A 24,407-nucleotide genomic window follows, 5' to 3' on the forward strand; every position below is an offset into this window, starting at 1 on the left:
TTCGTTTTAGTCCTCGAAACTTTGGTTTTAGTCCTCATTTGTTGCTAAATGAGGACCAAATTTTTAAACAGTGTTTAGTTTTCGAGGACTAAAACGAACGTTTCAAAAAGGATGAGGACCAAATTGTACCTTACTTTGAAAGAGGAACGAAAATCAGAAATGGCCAATAGTTTAGGGACTAAAAACATATTTAACCCAAAAATAAAATATAAATTTTTTATCTTTAAGGTGAGTTTGAATTTAACATTTAAAATTATCTATTTAATATGAATTATAAAAAAAGTTAATCTTTAATTAAACATTATTTACCAAATTGAAAAATTTAATAAATATTTTTGATAATATAAGATCAAAATTTTATAATCATAACTTAAATAATATTTATCGTCAAGTTAAAAAAACTTATAAATATAAAACTTAATTATTTAATTATGATATAAGATAAAGACTTTTTTAACATAGGCTTAATTATTCGATAGGTCACAATTTTGGCTTAATTATTCCATAGGTCACAATTTTGGGTTAAAATATTAAATTGGTTCCCTTATTTTTTTGGCGTGTCAATTGGGTTCTTATTTTGTAAAAATTACATTAATTAGACTCTTACCATTAAATTGGACCTAACGATGTTAATGTATACTTGACGTGACACGGTGGACTATGTTTTTAATTAACGTGGTTGAATAATGTGGATTTGGGTTTTTTAAAATTAAAAAATTCAAAAAAAATTGGGATCTTTCTTTACAACATCATCATCTTCAGCACTTTCATCTCTAGGATCCTTACTTGTTTGTTCCATCATATCCTCATCGTAATCATCATCCCTTCTCCTATCATCCTTATCTCTAGGATCCTTATCCTCTAGAGGTATGCCCAAAGTCAAGGACTTTGTTTTTCTTTATCCAAGGTAAATTTGTAAGAAAATCATAATCACTCTTTAAATCAACACTGTCACCGCCATTGTTACTTATTTCTACAACACCGATTGACAATCTTTAAAAGCCAGAAACAAACTAAGCTAAAAAAAAATAATAAGAACAAATTGAACTCTGATGTTGAAGCAACAACAAACATTTGATCATAATATATGAAACCAAGAACTCAATCTATTACTTCTCTAAATAACCTAGCCCCAATCAGCGATGTGATCATCGGAACCGTTGGTGACTGTCACGTCCTCCCGACCACCTCCGTCGGTGCTGCTAGGGGCGACCAAATTCGAAGATACATCTCGTTGGCCTCACAATTATGGTCGCCACCCACAACAACCATTTTATTCAAGGGCACGAGGGTTGGGGTTAAGCCAGCACCAAAGGTGGCATCTTTCTCGGCTAGAGGGCCTAATTCGGTTTCCCCTGAGATTTTGAAGCCCGATGTGATTGCGCATGGATTTAACATTCTTGCAGCATGGCCTTCTTCCATTCCTCCTTCTTCCCTTCCTTCCGACCACCGTACCACTGACTTCAAGATACTCTTCGGCACCTCTATGGCATGCCCTCATGTCTCTGGTTTGGTTGCTCTTTGGAAAGCGGCTCACCCTGACTAGAGTCTCGCTGCCATAAGATCTACTCTCATCACACTAGTATAAAAACAACATACAACATCGAATATTTTTGGTCTTTCACGTCAAATTCGAGAACGACGTCATATTCGGAGACGTTAAATTGGTGTCAAATTGGTGTCAAATTTAAAAATTCAACGTTAATTTAATGTCGAATTTTGTCAATATACGATGTTAACCAATTTTTATTTTATTTTTTTTTAATTAATTGTAATCATTTTTTACAACTCTACGAGACCTGAAAAACAGAACTATGAACGATAATATAGGATCAACAAAAAATAACAATAACAAACAATAAACAAGTTCAATCAAACAACAACAACAAACAAGTTCAACCAAACAACAACAACAATAAAAAAGTTCAACAAAAAAAAATAAACAAGTTCAACAAATAAGTTCTTCAAAACGAAAACGAAAATTATCCTTCAAAAGGTGGGTTCATCGGAATAAAGTGTTGTCATCAGTGAGAGAGAGCATAATGCGCCTATGAAAGACAAGAACATGAAAATAATCAATGAAAACGAACGAAAATGATACCTAAAGTAGTTAATTAACATGCATTTGTATCAAATGAAAGAAAGATTACATGTGATGGTCGTCAAACTTCGTTCGAGAAAAGTTTGAGCAGAGAAGATGGTCTCGCGCGCTAAGATAAAGTGAATAAATTTTCAATCTCCCACTCAAATTTTTATTGAATTCACTAACCTTTTGACGTCTAACGCTGTGACATTCAACGTTTTATATCCTTTTATGTCGAATTATAATTCTAAACGACGTTTTATAATCATTTATTTACAAAATTGTAACTAGTCATTTTTAATGTTGGCTATTGATTGGTTAGACGTTGAACGCATGACGTTATACACTGTTTTTGCATTAGTGTCACCACTGCCTACACTCACGACAATGGAGGAGGTGGAGGGACCTTATTGGACGAGTTCACTGGGAATGCTTCTTCGGTCTTTGATTATGGGTTTGGCCACGTTCACCCGGGGAAGGCCATCAACCCCGGTCTAGTCTATGACATTTCCACCTACGATTATGTCGATTTCCTCTGCAATTCCAACAACACTACCCATAATATTCAGGTTATCGCTAGAAAGGCTGCAGACTGTAGTGGAGCAAAGAGGGTTGATCACGTGATGATTTTTGCACGGGTTGGGCGAAGATGATGATGGTGATTTGGTTTCGCGGCAACGATTTTTGCACGAGTTGCGTTGGTGTTGAGAAGGTTGATGGTTGTGGTGTGGATGGTTGATGAGACAGTGGCAACAGCTAGGGTTACGGTGACAACAAGGAAGGGAAAAGGAATTAGGTTCTGGAGGTGGAAGCAACAATTCCTGTAATTCTTTAATTCAAAAATTAGAAATTACACGTCACAATAATCTAATTATCATATATACCATGCCACGTCATTTAAAATATTACTGTCAGCATGCCATGTAAGGGATTCTTAAACGACGTTTGTCAAATTTGACGGCAAGCCTCTATTTGATTCAATTTTTCAAAAATAAAGACTTAATTGAGACACCGAATAAATAAGGAACCTATTTGAAATTCTGGACGAAAAAGGGGACTTGCTGAAACATTAAACCTTTAACAAAAGTATGATTTAGTGGAGTCCTGACCAGATAACTTATAAAACTATCTATTTAATATAAATTATGAAATACCATAATCATTTATTAGTCCTTACTTACTAATTATAAAATCATAAAGACATGATCAAAATCTAAATTTTATAGTAGTGTATGGCATGATGATATCTTAAATCTAGGGGTGGGCAAAAAGAACTGAACTCCACTGTACTACTAAAATATATATTGAACTAAAAACTAATTTGTCTAAACTAAACAGTAAAACAGTTCAGACAAACTGAACTATTTTTTATTTTATCAAACTGTACTGAACTAAACTATACTAAATTGTACTAAACTACAATATAAACTAAACTTAACTACTAACTATACTAATTTTAAACTGAATTGTATTAATTTTAAAATGAATTGTACTAGTTTTTAAACTGAATTGTACTAATTTTTAAACTGAATAGTATAACAATACATGTTCTTTTTAATTGAAATTTATTTTAATATTTATTTTATTTTATTCATAAGTGTCTTACAAATTAACTTTTTAATTATTTGATATTATTATTTTCGATTTTATTTATATTTCTTTTATTATTATATGTGTATGAAAATTATTTTATTATTTATTTATTTATTTTATTTATTTTATTTTTTTATTTTTATTTATTTTGTCATGAATATTATTTTACTTTTATATTTATTTTGTTCATTTTTTATTTATATTTTTTTGTTTTATATGTGTATATAATTTATTTTATCTTTGTATCTACTTATTTTATTTTAAATAATTTTTTATTTATATTTATTTTGTGGCTTCAAAAAATTGTTTTATTAATCAATTATTTATTATTTATATTTTATTATGTAAAAATTAAACTAATATTTATTAATTATTATAGTATAATAAAATATGATACTAGAAAAGCTAGTCTTAATAAACATTTGTTAATTTTTTTTCGTTTGATATTTTTATAATATTAATTATTTTTGTTATATTACTATTTTTTATGATATTTCATTATATAGTCATTTAATAAAATTTAACGTTAAAAAATATATTTTAGTTTTAGTATGTAAAATACTATCATTTAAAAATAATAATATTGATATTTATTTTAAAGTAAGTTAATTTTTAAAATAAATAGTTATTTTAGTGTGTGCGCTTATACACATTTTAATATCATTAAAAGTTTTTTTAACATATTTTTACATATTTAATAATATGTTAAAGAATATAATATATTTAACGTATTATTTTTTTTATATAGTCTTTTTTTCTTTTATGATTTCTATTACTTAATCATTTAATAAAATTAAATTAAAAAAAATATTTTATTTTTATTACTAATTTTGTCTTAAAAAAATATATTGTGATAAAAAATTTGTCTTAAAAAATTCATTACTAATTTTTTATGTGAACGGTTTCTTTTATTAATATTTTATTATTAAATAACGTTTTCTTGGCAAGACGAAGCAGTTGAAGGAGAACTAGAGAAGAGAAAAGAGTAGATATATTTCTGACAGTTAACTCAACCGAAACTGTTATAAGTTTAGTTTTTAAAAACTAAACCATAAAATAATATACTGAAATTTTAGTAAAAGTAGATCAGTTTTTTAAGTATAATATAGTATAGTTAACTATAGTACAATATAGATCAGTTATTTTTGTCCAACCCTATTTAAATCACCTCTTACAAGTATTTAACGTCATGTTAGACATAAGATTTAGACAAATATAAAATAACCAAATTTTTTAATCATGTACTAGTATAGATTAAGAACTTTTAACATGGGTTCAGTTGGATTGATTAATAATGATAATTCATGTGAGTTTGAATTTGGATAACATTTAAAATTATTTATTTAATGTGAATTATAAAAAAATTAAACTTTAATTATTAATTGGTTACCAATTATAAAAATATCATAAATATTTTTGATAATATCAAAATCCAAATTTCATAAAATTACTTAAGTAATATTTAACGGTCTAATATTAGGTTCAGACAAATTTATAAATATAAAACTTAATTATTTAATTATTATACAAGTTAAGATATAGACTTTTTTTAACATGAGTGATATTTAATTGAGTTTTGATAAGATAACTTATATAATTATCTATTTAATGTAAATTATGAAAAACTGTGATAATTTATTAGTCATTACTTACTAATTATAAAAGTAATAATAAGTTTCATTTTAATCATAAAGACATTATGAAAATCTAAATTTTATAAAAATGTCTGACTTAATATTTGATGTCACATCTAAAAAGTATCTAACGTGTAAACAAATATAAAATAAACTAAATTTTTAATCATGATACATGTAATGATTAAGAATTTTTAATATGGGTCAGGTTGGATTGAGTATTCATTGGATAATTAAGGTGAGTTTGAATTTCGATAACATTTATCTATTTAATGTGAATTATAAAAAAAAATCTTTAATTAGTAATTCGTTACCAATTATAAAATTATAAAAATATTTTTGACGATATCAAAATTCAAATTTTATATACATGATTTAAGTAATATTTTAACATCATCATTTATGATATTATGTTCTGACAAACTTATAAATGTAAAATTTAATTATTTAATTATGATAGAAGTTAAGAAATAAATTTTTTAACATTAATCAAATTCAATTGTATTTTTATTACATAACTTATATAATTATCTATTTAATGTAAATTATAAAAACTTGAATAATTTATTAGTCATTACTTACTAATTATAATTGTAATAAATAATTTTCATTTTAATCATAAAAATATTATGAAAATTTATTAGTCATTACTTACTTATTATAATTGTAATAAATAATTTTCATTTTAATCATAAAAATATTATGAAAATTTAAATTTTAGAGGAGTGTCTAACATAGTATTTAACGTCACGTCTGAAATTATATTCAAACAAATATAAAATAACCTAAATTTTTAATCATGATACAAGTAAATAGTAAGAATATTTAACCTTAGTAGGGTTGGGTTTAGTATTAATCGGATAATTAAGATGTGTTTGAATTTGAATAAAATTTAAAATTATCTATTTAATAACAATTATAAAAATGTAATAAATATTTTTGGTAATATCAAAATTCAAATTTTATAACATGTGACTTAAGTAATATTTAACTTCACAACAGGGATTAGACAAACTTATAAATGTAAAACCTAATTATTTAATTATGATACAAGTTAAGATATAAACTTTTTTGACATGAATGAGATTATATTGTGTATTGACCAGATAACCTATAAAATTATCTATTTAATGTAAATTATGAAAAATCGTAATCATTTATTAGTCATTACTTACTAATTATAAAAGTAGTAGATAATTTTTATTTGGTTTAATTGTTTTCTTTGTCCCCGGTTTGGCTGTAGTGTGTCAATTTCGTCCACCCCTTTAAAAAAGTTTCAATTTCGTCGAAACCTGGTTTAAAAGTGTCAATTTTGTCTAAACGCAATAAAATTTACCTCAATCAAGTTCTTTTCGTTAAATAGGCAGAAACGACAATTTTTTTTTCTCTTCTGTTTTTTTTTTGCAATGCAGCCTCTTTGTTAATGTATACAACATAAAATGATTAGTTTCCAAAATAAAGCAATTAAACCCTTTTTATTTCAAAGAAGCAATTAAACTTCTGTACAAAGAAAAAGATAACATTATGTTCCACTCCACTTTTTATCAACCTAACTATTAGGTGTAGATATATATTCTTCTTTAAATAAAAAACAATATTTTACTAATATAAAAGGGCAAAAACAATATATATTATTATGTAAATATATCTAACCAAAGTATATATATATTTTTGTGTCGCACCCAGTTTCAAAAGAATATTAAATTAATAAAATTATTATAATAAAGTTAAATAGAAATAAAATTTGTAAAAACTCAATAGTATTTAAATTTTGTAAATAAAAATAAAACATAAACGAAGAGAGAGAAAACGAGAACTTATGAAAAAAAAAGTTAATTTGTTTTAGGTTTAATCCTTTTCGACATCCCTATTTGTGCAGGTTTGTCTCAGATAGGTCCTCGTTTTCTAAAGTGTGTCAAAATGGTCCTTAATTTTGAAAATTGCAATCAATTGAGACCTTCCTGTTAACTTGGCTGGACGACGTTAAAAAAATTGATGCGTGGGCTGCTGAGATGACCAAATGGTACTGACGTGGCACAGTACTGTTGTTGACCTGGCTTAATGGTGAGTTTTTATATTTAAAAAAGTGAAATTTTTAAATCAAAACGCAACGTTTTGATTTTTAACAGAATAAATGAATGTTTTAAATGAAGGAATCCCTAAATTGAAGAAATCCCCAAATTCGGTGACGAGAGCGAGGTTCGTGTTGGAGGTTGTTGAGGTTGTTATTTGAGGGTATTTTGGTTCGACACAGGTGGGTGGGTTTAAGAACGTAGTTGTTCGAAGACGATGTTGAAGGAGCATTCTTGTTGTTCGTCGACATGTAATGTGTGGCGGAAGGAGAACCGTAATGTGTGTTCACCGATTTGCTACTGTGGACTGAGATGTGCAACTGCGAAAATTTTGAAAAATCGTTGCAAGAAATTTTGGGGATGCTCGGAGTATAAGGTATGATTTATTTGACGTTTGTATTGTGTGGAAGTGTTTTTGAGAAGAGATTGTTGTTTATACAGAGTGCTGCTGAAGAGGGTGGTTGCAACTACTTCAAATGGTTCAATGATGTTGTGGAAGAGGAAAGGGGAAAATGCTTGAAGTGTGAAGGAAAGAAAGAAAGTTCGGTGCACAGTGAAGAAATGGATAGTAATAGGAAAATTTTAGTTAAGTTTCAGAAATCTTTGTTGGTTGTTGAAAAGTGGATGAAGGTGTTGATATTTTTGGTTTTTCTTTTATGTGTAATAAACACAATTTGCGAATCAATGTTGATGACAATGGGCTGATGGGTTGTAACTGTGTTGTACCTTTGTTCCATTTCAATAAAAGTCAAACTTGTTATTAGTGAAAAATTATATTTTTGTTATGGAATGTGATGAGTAAATAATGTTATTATGTTAAAGCTGTTATGTTTTTATGAGTCTATATATTGCTATCATACACCTGCGTCATGCATATCTGAGGTGTTTTTATGAGTCTAAAAAAATCTGCATTGCTCAGGGTCACTTTTTAAAGAATTTTGCATCACCCAATAATAAGGCATATATTTTTCTGATGCCCAAATATGTAGATAAACATACGTGATGGAGAACAAATATATCTGGACAAAAGTGCACAACAAATATAAAACATCAAAATATAGACTCATTTCATTGATATGCAGAGGTGAAGAAACCTACTGATTTCATTGATAAGCAGAGGTGAAGAAACCAATATAAAACATCAAAATACAGACTCTTAAAAGCAGAATGACATTGTCTGATGATTACCAAACTGCTATCTAATACAAAAAGATCACCAAGCTGCTGTCTGATACAAAAAGATTACCAAATTGTTGTCTGATACAAAAAGATTACCAAACTGTTGTTCAAATGACAGACATTACAAAAAGATATAAAAAGAAACATTAAATTTGTTCATTTATCCCCTTCAACTGCAGCTTCTTCGTGATTTGATGATGGCATGTAAGGTTGAGTTGATGGGTTACTTTGTTGTGTTTGTTGAGAATTAACATCAATTGTTTGTTTTGCTTTGGTAGAAGAAGTCCTGTTGTGGCCGAGTTCCTTACAAATGTCACATCTTTTCTTTAAACCACCCTTCCTCATTCTTTTGTGATCCTTCACCAACTCCCATTGCTCCAACCTTCGCTTCTTCTTTGGTCTCCCAGGCAATGTTCTTTTTGGTGGAGGGAGGACATCATCATATGTGGTAATCTCCCACAGATTGTTCCCATTTATTGGATAGACAATTGAAGAGTATGTTTCTTCATATGTTGATTTCCTAAAGCAACATGGAATGAATTCCTCTGCATCAAGATTTAGGAATTTCATAGAAGCTAAGGTGTGGCAACATGGTATGCCAGTGATTTCCCACTTCCTGCATGTACACAAATTTTCATCTAAATTTACTACAAATTTGTCACCAGCTTGGGACACATGGCGAACTTCAAAAATCTTGTTGGCTGACCAGTTGTAAAATCAAAACAAGAAACACAATATAATCATAAACCACTTACACATTTTAAAAGAATTCATAAGTCAACAAACCTCATTCTTACCACGGTATCCAATATTTAGTTAACTGAGACTCCTTCTTTAGTCTAGTCATGATTTTTGACAAATGTTCCCAGAAAGTGATTGACTTTTTGTCCTGTTAGTTGCCCATCTCTTCATCAAGTAAAGGCGGATTTCCTCCAACATGGTTACGATTGGCTTAGACCTTGTATGCACCATTACACTATTGAAAGCCTCTGACATGTTGTTAACCAAAGTATCACACTGAGGCTTGCTGCTAAATCTTGATCTTGACCAGTACCTACAACATATATATGTTCATCAATGTTACTGTGAAAAGTTGGCACATTTTTAACAATAGAAATTTAAATACAAACCTGGGAGGGATTTTTAACAAGTATTTGAAAGCCTCATCATTAAGGTGTTTAATATTTCTCATTTCTGCTTCCCATGCTTGTGGATGGGTTGTTGTAGCTGCCTTCCACATCAAACGCTTTAGTTGTTTTTTAGGGAATTTCTTTCTAAAATTAGCGTATAAGTGCCTAACACAGAAATGTTGATCAACTCCAGGCACCACTTCTTGTACAACTTGTAGTAGTCCTTGTTGAATCAAATTATGACAGTGTTCTTAGAGATATGATTTCAATATGAAAGTTAATTAACATAATCGGGGAATAGCTCATGTGCATTACCTTTTGCTGGTCCGACATGAATGTAAATAATGAACTTACTTCCTCCCCACTGAGATCTTCAACCAGAAGTTCAAGGAACCATCTCCAAGTATCCTTGTTCTCTACTTCCACCACGGCATACGCAAGAGGTAGCATTTGATCATTTGCGTCTCTACCAACAATAGTTAACATTTCACCACCATATTTTCCTTTCAGAAAAGCACCATCCAACCCAATAATTGGCCTGCAGGACATAAAACTATCCTTGCAGGCCTTTAGACATGTATAAAACCTCCTAAAAATGGCTCCATCCACATTCTCTTCAACTTTGACTTTCATTGTGGATCCTGGATTACGAGCTAAAACCTCATTTGCATAATCATAAATCCTTCTATATTGGTCTTTGAAAGACCCATCAACATTGTCTGAAGCAATGGCCTTTGCCCTATAAGCCATACATCTAGATACACCTACATTCCATTTTCTATTTATCTTCTCACGAATTTCCACTCCCTTTACTTGGGGATTTTGTCTAACAGTTTTTTCCAACCTCTTATTGAGCCATTTTGCATTAAGTAATCTTAATTTGTGCTCTCTACTACATCTGTGGTTGTCAACAATAGTCCTTAATTGCCACGTATGAATGGCTTCCATATAAGCACAATATGCCATCCAGGGGCAATCTCCTTTAGCACCCATACATTTTAGCCTAATTCTCTGCTTATCATTTTTAATATATTTAATATTTCTACCATTTTCTATTGCATATGTTTTGATGGCATCCACAAAGTCTTGCTTGTCAGCAAAATAAGTTCCCACATCCCATTTATAATCTACCATTGTCTTAGGCATACAGAAGGTTACAAACTTCCCATAACCCTCCTCTTCATCATCTTGTGCTTCACTTTTTGCTCCATTGTCTAATTCATCAGATTTTCATTCATCATCGGACAAACCTCTATCATCATCACTATTCATTCCATCATCCATATCACTTTCATCATATTGCACATCAACTTGGACATTACCAAACCAATCTGCCACTCTATCTCCTACCTCCTCTTCTAAATCACACTCAACATTAACATCAACCAGACCTTCCATACAGTCATAATTAACCTCATCATTGCCATCATCATCACCACTACTGGTCCAGCTACGAACATCACAAGCATCCTCTTCAACCTCACCCACACCAACCTGTGTTTCAATTTCTCCTTCAACAACATCATCAGCCTCAACTCTTTCTTCTGAAACAACAACAGTTTCAGTCATTCCATCACACTGACCTCTCTCACCTTCATCTACAACCACCTCAAATTGTCTTTCACTATGCTGTTCACATTCACCCCCACCAACCTCTGTTTGAATTTCTCCTTCAACAAAAACATTATCCTAAAGTCTTTCTTCTGAAACAACAACAATTTTAGTCATTCCATCATACTGACCTCTCTCACCTTCATTGACAGCCACCTCAAATTGTCTTTCACTATCCTCTTCACATTCACCCCCACCAACCTCTGTTTGAATTTCTCCTTCAACAAAATCATCATCCTGAAGTCTTTCTTCTGAAACAACAACACTTTCAGTCATTCCATCACACTGACCTCTCTCACCTTCATTGACAACCACCTCAAATTGTCTTTCACTATCCTCTTCACATTCACCCCCACCAACCTCTGTTTGAATTTCTCCTTCAACAACATCATCAGCCTCAACTCTTTCTTCTGAAACAACAACACTTTCAGTCATACCCCCACCTTGCTCTTCACATTGACCCTCAACCATACCCCCACCTTGCTCTTCACCTTCACCCTTAACCATACCTACAGGTCCAACTTCTACTTCATCTGTATTCTGAGGAATATATTCTAACATATGTATCACCTCAGGTTTAGAGACATTGTGAACAACAAATAGATGAACCTCACCATTAAGCCTGGCTAAGGTAATCATGTGCATGGCTCCTATGTCATCCAACAAAGGTTCCAACCTATTTTCCAACACAGAACCACCACCTACGCAGTACAACAATTCCTTAAACCCATCATAACCTAGACCTTTTACTACATTGACTACAAGGAAATAGCTCCACATGTCTGGGTCAAAGGAAAAACTTGTACTCTCCCCCTCATACTTAAGTTTTCCTTCATTTATGAACTTTCCACCATGGTGGAAAACAACTTCAAAATTTTCTTCCATGACGTACAACACAACAATTATATTTTAACCTATAAAGTAAGAAAACACTTTAACAATGGGGGACCATATTGCAACCGACAGCAACAAAAAGTAATAACAATATATACAAACCACAACCCACTGAAAAAGACAATCCAACAACACTTTAATAATGAGGGACCACATTGCAATCGAAAACGAAACAATATACAACATGCAACAGTGTACGACAACCATAAAGGACAAAATCATCAAAAAATTCAATCAAAAGAACATTTACTAACCTGAAAAAGGTGGTTCACTTCGAACACTTTCGCCACTGCCTTCCACGTGCTTCACCGCCAACACCTTCCTGATTCTACCGAAATAACACCGATAGATCACTCGCAAATCTAGAAACGATACCTATTTAGTCACCAACTATACCAAATAACACTGATATACCCTATTGTCCCCCAAATTCCAACCACAAAAGCCAACCCTCGACAAAACCCTATTCTCCCAATTATCCCAAATTCCCCAACATTGAAATTAAATAAAACTAATGTAACATTCATTTATTCTGTTAAAAATCAAAACATTGCGTTTTGATTTAAAAAATTCACTTTTTTAAATATAAAAACTCACCATTAAGCCAGGTCAACAACAGTACTGTGTCACGTCAGTACCATTTGGTCATCTCAGCAGCCCACGCATCAATTTTTTTAACGTTGTCCAGTCAACTTAACGGAAATGTCTCAATTGATTGCAATTTTCAAAATTAAGGACCATTTTGACATACTTTAGAAAACGAGGACCTATCTAAGACAAACCTGCATAAATAGGGATGTTGAAAAGGATTAAACCTTTTTTTTATGAATTGTTAGTTGGAAGTTTTCATTTTTTTAAATATCTATAGTGAGTTTTTTTTACTATCAACACAAATATTATTATTTATCAATAGTTTGTTGAAATTTTTGTAAATGTTGACTGAAAAAAATTTCAACAACATTAATTATGATTGTTTTACATTTAAATAATTGTATGTATTAGTAATTGAAATATTTCATCCGAATAAAAATATTTAAATTTGAATTTACTTATCAAATAAATAATGAAAAATAAAATAATTTAAAATAATATCAATTTAAATTCAATATATTGAAATATATCCTTTGAAAAATCCAAGGTAAAATTGAACAAAATACTTACAATTTACATAATTGTATCATCTATATTTGTCAGAAAATTTCAATTCAAAGTTCATTTAAAATTTCTCTATTTTCTTTTCTAATTTAAACATAATGTTTGTCTTTGAATTCTATTAATTGAAGTTTACTGTATTGTTAATATAAATTAAAAGAACTTCAGTGAATTTATTTTTTTTAAGATAAATAGATTTAGTATTTATATTTTAGAAAAAGATATGTATATGGTGTAATGAGATAACTATTTGAGCATATTATTCTTTTAAAGAAAAGATAAAAATAAATTTTTTTAATGGTAGGATTAACAATTTTCAATAATTGTTTGATGTTGAAAAGAGGAATAAGCATTTTTCAATAATTCAATGACTAAACCTTCTCTTTCCAACTTCGATACAAAAAATCTTATCCATGAATATTATAATATATTATTATTTAATAAATTATTTTAAATTTATTACTTATGATTGTATGACTGACACACACATACGAATCGTTAAAATATTCAAAAGTTTACTGGTAAAAAGTTGTTGTATTCAAAGGAGTAGAAGAGATAAAAAAAAAGTTAATGTCGTTTCTGCCTATTTAATGGAAGAGACTTGATTAAGGCAAATTTTACCAGGACGATATTGACACTTTTAAACCATGTTTGGACGAAATTGAATTTTTTTAAAAATGGTGGATGAACTTGACACACTGCAGCCAAATTAGAGACAAAGAAAGCAATTAAACCTTTTTATTTTAATCATAAAATATTATGAAAATCTAAATTTTATAGTAGTATTTGATATGATATATTTTGTCCCAATTGACATAGTATCTAGTGTCACGTTTGGCATGAGATTGACAAATATTAAATAATCTAAACTTTTAATCATGATACAAGTAAAGATTGATAACTTTTAACATGAGATAGGTTGGATTGAGTATTAATTGGATAATTCAAGTGAATTTGAATTTGGATAATATTTAAAATTATCTATTTAATGTGAATTATATGAAATGTAATATTTAATTAGTTACAGGTTACCAATTATAAAAATAATAAATATTTTGACAATATCAAAATCTAAATTTTATAATCATGACTTAAGTAATATTCAATTTTACTATTAAGTTCAGATAAACTTATATAAATGTGAAACCTAATTATTTAATTATGATACAAGTTAATATATAAACTTCTTTGACATAAGTGAAATTCAATAAAGTCTTAATCAGATAACCTATAAAATTATTTATTTAGTATAAATTATGGAAAATTAGGATCATTTCTTAGTCATTACTTACTAAGTAGAACATAATTTTTATTTTAATCATAAAGATATTATAAAAATATAAAATTTATAAGAGTGTCTGACATGATACCAGACATCTGACGTCAAGTATAACATAATATCTGATGTTAGATTCAGACAAATATAAAATAATTTAAACTTTTTAATTTGATATAAATTAAAATTGAGAATTTTAAGATGAATCGGGTCGGATTGAATGTTAATGGGATAATCCGTAAAATTATCTATTTATTTAATTTTTTGTGTGAAAAATTGAAAAATTACATCTTTCTCTCTCATCTTTCTTTGTGTGAAACCTAAAGAGAAAACTGAGAAATACAAGACAAGATGGAGGGAGAGGCTAAAAAGGGAAAAACATTTGGCTTAGGGTGTGAGCCTGTGGTGGGATCGTTGGCTCCGGCAAAAAAGAAAGAATATAGAATCACCAACCGCCTTCAAGAGGGGAAACGCCCTATATACGCTGTCGCTTTCAACTTCCTTGACTCTCGTTACCTCAACGTTTTCGTCACTGTTGGTGACAACAGAGTACACCCTCTATTTTTTTTTCTCCACTGCCCTTTTTCATTTCATTCCGAAAGTTTCAATTTTTAATGTTTTTTCCCCTTCTTCTTAGATTACTGTTTATCAATGCCTTGAAGGAGGGGTTATTGCTGTTTTGCAGTCTTATGTGGACGATGATGTAAGTCAACATTGACTCTTCAGTCTCCATTTTCTCTAACTTTGTTTTTTTTTTGTATATGTATGTGTTCTAAAGTTTGTTTCACTTTTTATGTTTTTATGTGGACCAGAAGGATGAGTCTTTTTACACTGTGGGTTGGGCATGCAGTGATGAGGGGAGTCCATTCATTGTTGCTGGAGGAAGCAAGGGGATAATCCGAATCATTGATGCTGGCCGTGAGAGCATATACAGGGTATTTTGGTTACAGTAATGAACTCGTGATAATCTGCATGAAGCTTTTGAACATGTGATTATAGATTTTTTATATTTCGGTGGCGATTGTAAGAGATTATATGGAGCTTATGTCGGTTTATTTTGTATAAAAGCATTTCAAGGTGGTCTTTGATTGATGGTAGCTCTGTTTACTTTTAATTTTTATGGTTAAGTACTTTTTCTGAATTTTGTTTTCGTAGAAAAAAATATTGGTGTCCTTGTTGGAGTTTAGTTTGAGCTTATTAAAGTGGTTCATGTCTTCACTATTCATTCTTCTTCGCTTATTTTAAGAAGCTTAACCGAAAAGTGATTCACAATTAACTTCATGGATAAGCTTTTTATTGTTGAACCAGTGCTTAAGTTCTTACTGAATCAAAGCTTATAAGTTATTTACTCATATGTGCCCGCCCTTAGGGTTGATTGTTAGTTGAGATTTTTTAGGGCATTACTGCAAGCAAAATGCCTTTGAATGTATTTTTTTTTTGTCAATAATGTTGAAAATATATTGGTTGTGCTCTAATCCCTTCTGCTACATAACATGACATCTCCTCTCTGCAGAGTTTTATTGGCCATGGGAACTCTATAAATGAAGTCAGAACCCAAACATTAAAACCATCACTTGTGATATCTGCAAGCAAAGTAATTGGCTTCTACAAATTTTAACTATTTAAAAAATCTTTTGTTTCTCAATAATGACATTTAAGGTTGATCAGGATGAATCTCTTCGGTTGTGGAATACTCAAACTGGAATATGTATCCTGATATTTGCAGGAGCTGGAGCACACCGCAATGAAGTCCTAAGTGTTGTAAGTGTACTCTCCATCCAGTGTATCTCGTCCTTTTTCTTGTTTACTTACCTACCTATTCGTAGCTATAATATATTTATAATATCTGGACTTTGGAGATTAGCCCAACTAATTTTATGTTTCTTTCTGTAGGACTTTCATCCTTCGGATATATATCGTATTTGTAGTTGTGGCATGGATACTACCGTAAAAATATGGTCTATAAAGGGTAAGATATTTTGTTTTATGGTAGCTTGTTGATGGTACCTGACTAAAGATGGCAGAGTGAAAAAAATCATATCTCTTTCATCAGTTATAACGAAAATGAAGAAATAAGATAAAATTGATACCTTTTCCACTAGGTGGAGTTGACTACACGGATTAAATGTCACCATTGAGAGTCAATATTTTTAGGAATGCTATTGAGGGTTCCTTGATCTTTCATCTCCTCTGTTTATCCATCTATCCTATCTTATATATAATCAATTATTATGGATTTGATATACCTTTTTTTTATTGTATCTCTGATATTAGTTTCATAATAACATATGCTGCAAGTAGCGATTATTTTTGTAATTTGTAAACAATTCTTGTGCGGAACATTATACCCGTTTCTGTTTACACATTCAGTCAATTGTAATGTACCAACTCTATAATTATCCGTTTCATTTTAATCCATCATGTTCCTTGCGTTTATGCAGATTTCTGGACATATGTAGAAAAATCATTCACATGGACAGATCTTCCTTCAAAGTTCCCAACAAAATTTGTCCAACATCCTGTTAGTAACAATTTATTTTTGGTACATATCATTGATCTTTGTATAATTCCTAATTCTAGTGATACCTATTTTCAGGTATACAGTGCTTCGGTTCATGTAAATTATGTTGACTGTACTAGGTGGTTGGGTGATTTTATCCTTTCAAAGGTGAGTGATTGCTCAGTGTCAGACTACTCTTCCTGGTGGAATTTAAATGTTATGTTTGTTGTGAAAATAGTATCAGCTTCACGTGTCTTATGTAAAGCAGTTGTTTCTGATACTATTTTATTAAAACAGCAAATTAAATTTTGAAAATATTTATGGTAAAACTTTGGTGTAAGTTTGTATGGTATAAATTTTAACGACTTTCTTTGGTAGACAAGCTGAGGTAGCTTTACTGAATTTGATGTTTCTACACTTATCCTTGATGCTCATTTTAAGTGGGAAATAGTCTTCAGTGAAGTTTCTTTGTCTAAAAAAGTTTAATAATTGGGAGACGAGAAGTTATGAAGGTTTTTGAGCAAGTCCTCATTTTGGGCACTCGACAAGGAATCATAGTATCGAGTTTTCAACGAGTTTTCCTCATATTGATATAGTTAATTTGCCAATTCCTTGAGTAATGGATCATTTTACGTTTCCAGAGTGTTGATGATGAAATTATGTTGTGGGAACCAACAGTGAAGGAAGAAATTACAGGAACGGTTAGTTATAATTATTTATTATTATTATTATTATTATTATCTGTTTTCATTTGTTTTTATGATATGTAAGTTTTAATCAGCTTCATATTATTTTTTGTGCTTTGTCTGGATTTTTAGGGTGCAGTTGACGTCCTTCAGAAATACCCCATTCCTGCATGTGATATCTGGTTCATCAAGTTTTCATGTGATTTCCATTTCAACATAGCTACAGTAGGTAAGAATGATTGCTTTTTTTTTAAAATTTATTATTTTCTCTTGTATCAACTGCAGTTCCAGTCCTATAGTGTGATAGTAACTATGGATAATTGGACAATTTGTTGAATACATATTTCTGACAATTTGGACTAGTGCTTTTTGATGGCAAGTCTGTAATTTCAAGATTTTACTTTTGTTTTATGTTCATTTTTTATTTTCTGGGTCTTTCAGGTAACAGGGAAGGCAAGATTTTTGTTTGGGAATTGCAGTCATGTCCTCCTGTACTTGCTACAGAGTATGTTGTCTATCAACTGATTATTTCAAGAACAAAACTTAGAGAAAGTTCTATTGATGGTTTGTGTAGTTTTCAATCAGAATTGAAGTTTCATCTCCACAATCTGCAAATAAATATTTGCATTAAAAAGATTATGCAAATTTCTGAGATGAACTCCAATTCTGATTGTAAAAAACAGTTCAAACAAGACTTTAAAAAATTGTCCTAAGTTTTATAGTTATTTCAATTCAAAGGTCTTCTACTGTATAAAGTTCTTATGCTTAGTCACACTTTGTTCAGGTTGTCACATCCTCAATCAAACTATCCGATCAGGCAGACTGCTACTTCCTTTGATGGAAGGTAATGCTTGATATATTGATGATGATTCTCATATTTTTGATGCAATATTCTTGTAGTTTTTAACTATAGTCCTCTGTTGTGTGTTATGTTGTAGTACTATATTGAGTTGCTGTGAGGATGGGACAATATGGCGCTGGGATGATGTTTCAAACTCTTCAACCTAACTTGCATACATGCAATACCAATCTGACGTGCATGTCAAAAAATCAGGAACATGGTTTATTGCGTGTATCTTTGTCTGTTTGTTTATTTTGGTTCGATAAGCCTTATAATGTAAAAGGTTCAACTGAGAACTCATTAGAACTTTGACGTTGTTTAAATAAAATTGAGCCATGCATGTTGCCGGTTTATACAATTTAGAGTTCTTCAGTTCGAATGGTTCTTTCCCCTTTAATATATTATTTAATGGAAAATATTTTCGAAATGAATTAGGGTTTTGCGTGTGAAGCTCGTAATTATCTTCTATGGTGCTAGATGATTTGTTAAGGGTGTTTGAGTTAAATTGTTTAGTAGCGTAGATCTTTATATGTGGTCAATGTTTTCTACGTTCGAAATATGCAGTGAGTAGTTGGTCAATCGTTTTCTTTGTTTTTCAGATAAAGTTATCTTTTAGAATGGAAATCAGAGAACTATATGTTGCCGTATTTGTTGCGATGTTTTCCGATTTTCCATAAAAGTAGTAACATTATGTTGTATTATTTTTCAAGTGATTTTATTCCCATGTTAAAGGGTGTTAAGGTTGTTTTTTCATAGGACGTGAAAAATCATATTTTGATCTCATTTGAAGTTTTTATTTATTTTTTATTTTAAAACTTATAAAATATTTCTAAAAACATTTTTTAAAGGTTACCCAATATATTTTATTTAAGAATCACATTTCTGATTGCAGTATTTCTGATGTGCTTCAAGAAAATCTAACATCGTTCCTTAAAACAAACTCCTGAATACCTGGATATGTTCTCCTTCCACATCTTTCAAGTGTTGTGTTTTTTTGGTAAGATTGAAATTTTGAAGTGTTATATTTTTGGGTAATAAATAATTGCCATCAATTTTTTACTCCTTTAAGACTTCAATGAATCCAACAACTAGCTTGGAGTTAGATGAAAGCTAAAAAAAAATGGACTACATCCTATATTGACAAATAATAGATTCACTTTTGTATCTTATAGTGTTTAGATTGGACATTTAGTGTGTGTTTGTGTGCAAAACTTTAGTTAGATCCAAGAGAAACCCACCTTATCGATGCCCGATTATGTTGGAGATAAAGTTGAGCGTAAGAGTACAAGTGGAGGGTGCCACTTCATTGGAATAAACCTAGTATCGTGGCTGAGCAAGAAGTAGAATACGATCGCATTGTCAATAGCAGAAGCTAAATACATATCAGTCGCACAATGCTACTCACAACTCTTATGGATCAAGAATCAACTAGAAGATTTCAACTATTTTGAAGGTAAGATTCCTATCTATTGTGATAATAATGATGCATTTAGCTTATCTAAAAATCCTACATTCCATTCACGCCAAAGCATATTAAGGTCAAACATCACTTCATACATGATCATGTTAACAAGAGTACTCTGGATTTACAATATGTAAACACAGAAGATCAGCTTGCTGGCATCTTCACTAAACCATTAGTTGAAGATAAACTTTATCGTCTAATTACCCTTATTGGTATGAGAATTGTTGAATGAATTTGATTCAGCATATGTTAGTCTATGACGTCATATAGCATATAGAGAGTCAAACGTCTATGACACAGTCTATATGACGTCATACATTACATCATCTAAGATAAATCGTTTACAAGATATCTGCATACATGCATTAGTTGTGTTTAAATGCTGAACCCTTCTTTAGAAGTTGTCTAGGATTTCCAAACCCAAATCCTTCTCTTTCCAATATGCTCAATATCTCCTGTGGGTCAATCAAGCTATTATTCCTATCACCAATTCTCTATCTTTCTCTCTTCATCGAGAAGACAAATTCTCTTACTTTGCCACTCTTCTCATTCTTATGTTACACCAAAACTCTAGTCCAAAATTTCTCGATCTTCAAGAGGTACAATATCTCTTTTCAAAATCTATCCGTACTAAGCGCATTAAATGACGAGATATATCAATCGCCCATGATTAACTTTTCCCTCTATTTAACTCAACTCTTACCTTCACATTTTCAACTCATTCACTCTTCCAAAACTCCAACTGTTTCTCTCTCATTTTTATGCCCTCTCAAACTCTTAATTTCTCAAACTCTCAACATTATGAACCCATGAAGCCTTCTTCCAAACCTCCAGACCATCATTATCATCTCATCCGATCATCGAACCAAGATGAATATAGTAATTCATCATCCTTGCATACTATTGTATTTAGAACTTACTTGCCTCATGCAAGTAGTTCTTCCACCTAACCTGCATCCTTCACGATCGGACCCTACATTACCCAATCACCACTATCTTTCTTTCATCCTTCCTTTTTTTGCCTCAGCTTATTTTTCCTCTTCCCTTTTAAATCACCCTATCCATCTCCTTTCCCTTCTGTCTTATGGAATCCTCCCTTGCCAACCTTCTTCTCCTTCCTATTCATTCAACTCCAAATGTCCACATGTTGTCCTATCCCTTCATGACCCTTTTCTTCTCCCTTTCTTCCAGTTCCTTGTGTCGGATGGTGATATTTTTTCTCTTCTTTCCTTTTGATGTTTATCAAATAACTATTTATCCTTCGTTAGAAGTGTTTTGGAGTTTTTGTTCTTAAACAATAAGAGAGATACTTTCTCATTGGTATTAATTTGGTAATCGGGATTCTGAATATGTTTGAAAATGTTTCAAATGAAGATTTTCAAAATAGACAATCTACAAATGTATAAGGAGTAATCCATTCATATTCTACATTATAATCCTGAATTCAGAATAGTGTATATGATTAAGTAATCTGAAATAGTTATTTAATCATTCATGACATTATGCATTATCATGAATTGTGTATTTTATAACCAATAGTTATGTTTATGTTATCGGAAATGCTGAATTATTGTTCTAAAAATGATATTTTAGAAAATTTTATATAAGCGCTTTGTATTATAGTTTGATTGTTCTCTATATTCATATAATAAATCAAGTATAATACTTAAAACAATTTACATTAATAATAAAATTAATCATTATATCTATAGGATTTGGGTGTCTATCACTCGTTTTTAATAATTGAACTTTTGTGTTTTGAATTAAGGTAGTTTGTTTACAATTTGTTATTCATTATTCATAGGAATGTTGGATCTTTTCTTCTAGTTATTTAAAGAACTAATTTTATGAGGTTAATTTTGATGTCAAGGGAAAAGAATTTTCAAAGATTCAAAATTAAAGAATAAGAGAGCAACTTCATCACATAAACCTTAATCTCTATAACTTTTCTCAAAAGTTATGAACACAAAAAAATTTAAGCTTCTTGAAGAATCTTAGATATTTGAAATGAATATTATTAAAAATTGATATGTATAATTAATAAGTTTAATTGATTAAGTGAAAATAAATTATTTTATTCCATGATTATTCTTAAAACATAACAGAAAGACGATATTAAATTTACAATATAAGGTTATTGATCTCGAAGGCATATGATTGACGACCACTATTGATATGTTAGACCAGAGCATGAGCATTTTAACATTGTTTTTCATGCTTTTTTATGGTTGTATTTATTGTTTAAGGTTGTTTCTTTCTGCACCCTATATTTTCTTCTTACCCTTCATAGCATAAAGAAAAATAACATAAATACCCTTTATTTAAAAATTATTAAAAATTCTAATATGAAAAATCCTAAACCTATCTCCATGTAAAACAACTTCATTGTCAAAAGGCACATCTCCATTGTCGGAAGGCTACAATGACGTGCATCTTCATTAATAGGAATTCCCTGAACCTCCATTACTTGAAGTTTGAAGGTTCGCACCTCCATATAGCTTGAATCTCCACATCATCATCTATAAAAGTATAAAAGTTTTAGTACCATTTCCTTTCTTGGCGTTGACCATGGTTAAAATCTGATTAATTAAGATTAGTTTACCTGATTTTTCTAGTTTTTATAAAGCTAAGCTTAAATATAAGAATTTTAATATGTTTGATAAATTTATATTTTAATTTAAAAATAATATTTTTAAAAGTTAATATTTCTTGAATTAGATGTTCTTAAATTTCAAATTTTGAAATAAAAAGGAAAAGACATAGAAGTACTATGGCCTCCAAAGCCATTTTTTAAAATATTTTTTTATTTAATAGCTGGTTTTAAATTTTCCTTTTTCTTAAAATTGTATATTTCCTCTCTCAACGTTTTCATTAAAAAAATAAAATAAGATAAAATAGATTAAACATTATTTAAGAGAAATAAAACTGTTAATCTTATATTTAGTCAATATAAAGTTTTTAATATTATATATATATATATATATATATATAAAAGATTAAACATTATAACAGGTGATACGTCTATCAAATGCAAATCTCATTAAAATAAATTTATTTTATGACTCTAATATCATATTAAAAAATAAATTTAATTTTATATCAATTTTATAAAATAAGATTTGTATTTATTTATATATATATATATATATATATATATATATATATATATATATACTAAATTGGTATTATTTTAATTTGATAATATAAATTCATCTTATTTTAAATTGATACAATACTTTCACTCCGTTTTTTATAAGATTTTAATATACTTTTATTCGGAAGACAGAAATTCAACAACTTTGATGTAGTACAAAATTAGTTTATTTTAAATAAATATCCTTTTATTAATCCGGATAATTTATTGTGAAAAATAATAATGAAAACTCTCCTATTTGGTTAATATGAATTCTAAACAATAGTAATCAAAGTTTACATTAGTTTTCTGTATAAAAAATAATTTCGATATTTTCCCAATGTAATTAGTTTATTTTTCAAATAAACGCTGACCATATGTTCAGACAGTGGAACAAACTTTTCATAACCTTGTTCATTCTTAAAACAACGTTTTCAGTGGAAAACTGAAGAATGTTTCCGTTGAAGTTGTGTTGAGGTGCAAGGAAAGAACGCGTAGTTCAATGTTCTTGCTTGATGCATAAATCATATATAACTTGTTGATGTTAATGAAACCAAATTAGTCAAAACGTGTGAACTTGATCTTTTCACCTTTTTCTCTGCTGAATTTTTCATGGTCAATTATTATTCCATTTCATACCTCTTTTCTTTCTTTAAACACCAACATACTTACCAAAACCACATTGTGCTTTGAATTCATTACATATAATATTCTCAATGGTCAAAATTAATTTTATTATCGTCCCACATTCTAACACACTTTTTTTTATACAAAGCTCATTTATCTGTATTAACTAAAATTAACTACAAATAACATCAATTATAATAATGAAATCCTTCTCAATATTAACAAGTTATATTTGATAATTTCATATTATTTAAAAATAAAAGTAAGGAATAATTTAAACAAAGTGATTAGTCAATATAAGAATTATTATGAACGTGACTTCCATGTAATTATTGTAAAAGATTATTAACAAATCCATCTTATATAGTGATTCATAATATAACATATTTGTTTTACATTTTCGACACAACCTATTTTTTCAAAGGCTTAGGTTTTGCACTTTTAATCAATCCAAAAACACCTTTACTGTAATTTTAATTTAATTATTATGAAAATCATGTATTCAACAGCTTAGGATTAAAATTAATTTTA

The 24,407-nt window shown here is 29.8% G+C and overlaps 3 protein-coding genes across 3 annotated transcripts; 2 read left to right on the forward strand and 1 right to left on the reverse strand.

Moving 5' to 3' along the window:
* The first annotated feature begins 1,087 nt into the window (after window positions 1-1,087).
* On the forward strand, window positions 1,088-1,546 carry LOC108319701 (subtilisin-like protease SBT1.5). Its single transcript, XM_017550923.1, has one exon. It carries the CDS (start codon window positions 1,088-1,090, stop codon window positions 1,544-1,546), a length of 459 nt encoding a protein of 152 aa, XP_017406412.1.
* Window positions 1,547-8,717: 7,171 nt separating this feature from the next.
* LOC108319702 (uncharacterized) lies at window positions 8,718-10,825 on the reverse strand. Its single transcript, XM_017550924.1, has 4 exons — window positions 10,007-10,825; window positions 9,692-9,792; window positions 9,419-9,615; window positions 8,718-9,262 (listed from the first exon to the last, which is right to left on the reverse strand). The coding sequence occupies exons 1-4, from the start codon at window positions 10,823-10,825 to the stop codon at window positions 8,718-8,720; spliced, it is 1,662 nt and encodes a 553-aa protein (XP_017406413.1).
* Window positions 10,826-14,917: 4,092 nt separating this feature from the next.
* LOC108319706 (polycomb group protein FERTILIZATION-INDEPENDENT ENDOSPERM) lies at window positions 14,918-19,009 on the forward strand. Its single transcript, XM_017550932.2, has 13 exons — window positions 14,918-15,173; window positions 15,262-15,327; window positions 15,437-15,559; window positions 16,138-16,218; window positions 16,293-16,385; window positions 16,518-16,593; window positions 17,066-17,145; window positions 17,221-17,292; window positions 17,766-17,825; window positions 17,943-18,039; window positions 18,252-18,315; window positions 18,595-18,654; window positions 18,749-19,009. The coding sequence occupies exons 1-13, from the start codon at window positions 14,976-14,978 to the stop codon at window positions 18,816-18,818; spliced, it is 1,140 nt and encodes a 379-aa protein (XP_017406421.1). The 5' UTR covers window positions 14,918-14,975; the 3' UTR covers window positions 18,819-19,009.
* The last annotated feature ends 5,398 nt before the right edge of the window (window positions 19,010-24,407 follow it).

Source organism: Vigna angularis, chromosome 1 (assembly GCF_016808095.1).
Source record: "Vigna angularis cultivar LongXiaoDou No.4 chromosome 1, ASM1680809v1, whole genome shotgun sequence".
NCBI lineage: Eukaryota > Viridiplantae > Streptophyta > Magnoliopsida > Fabales > Fabaceae > Vigna > Vigna angularis.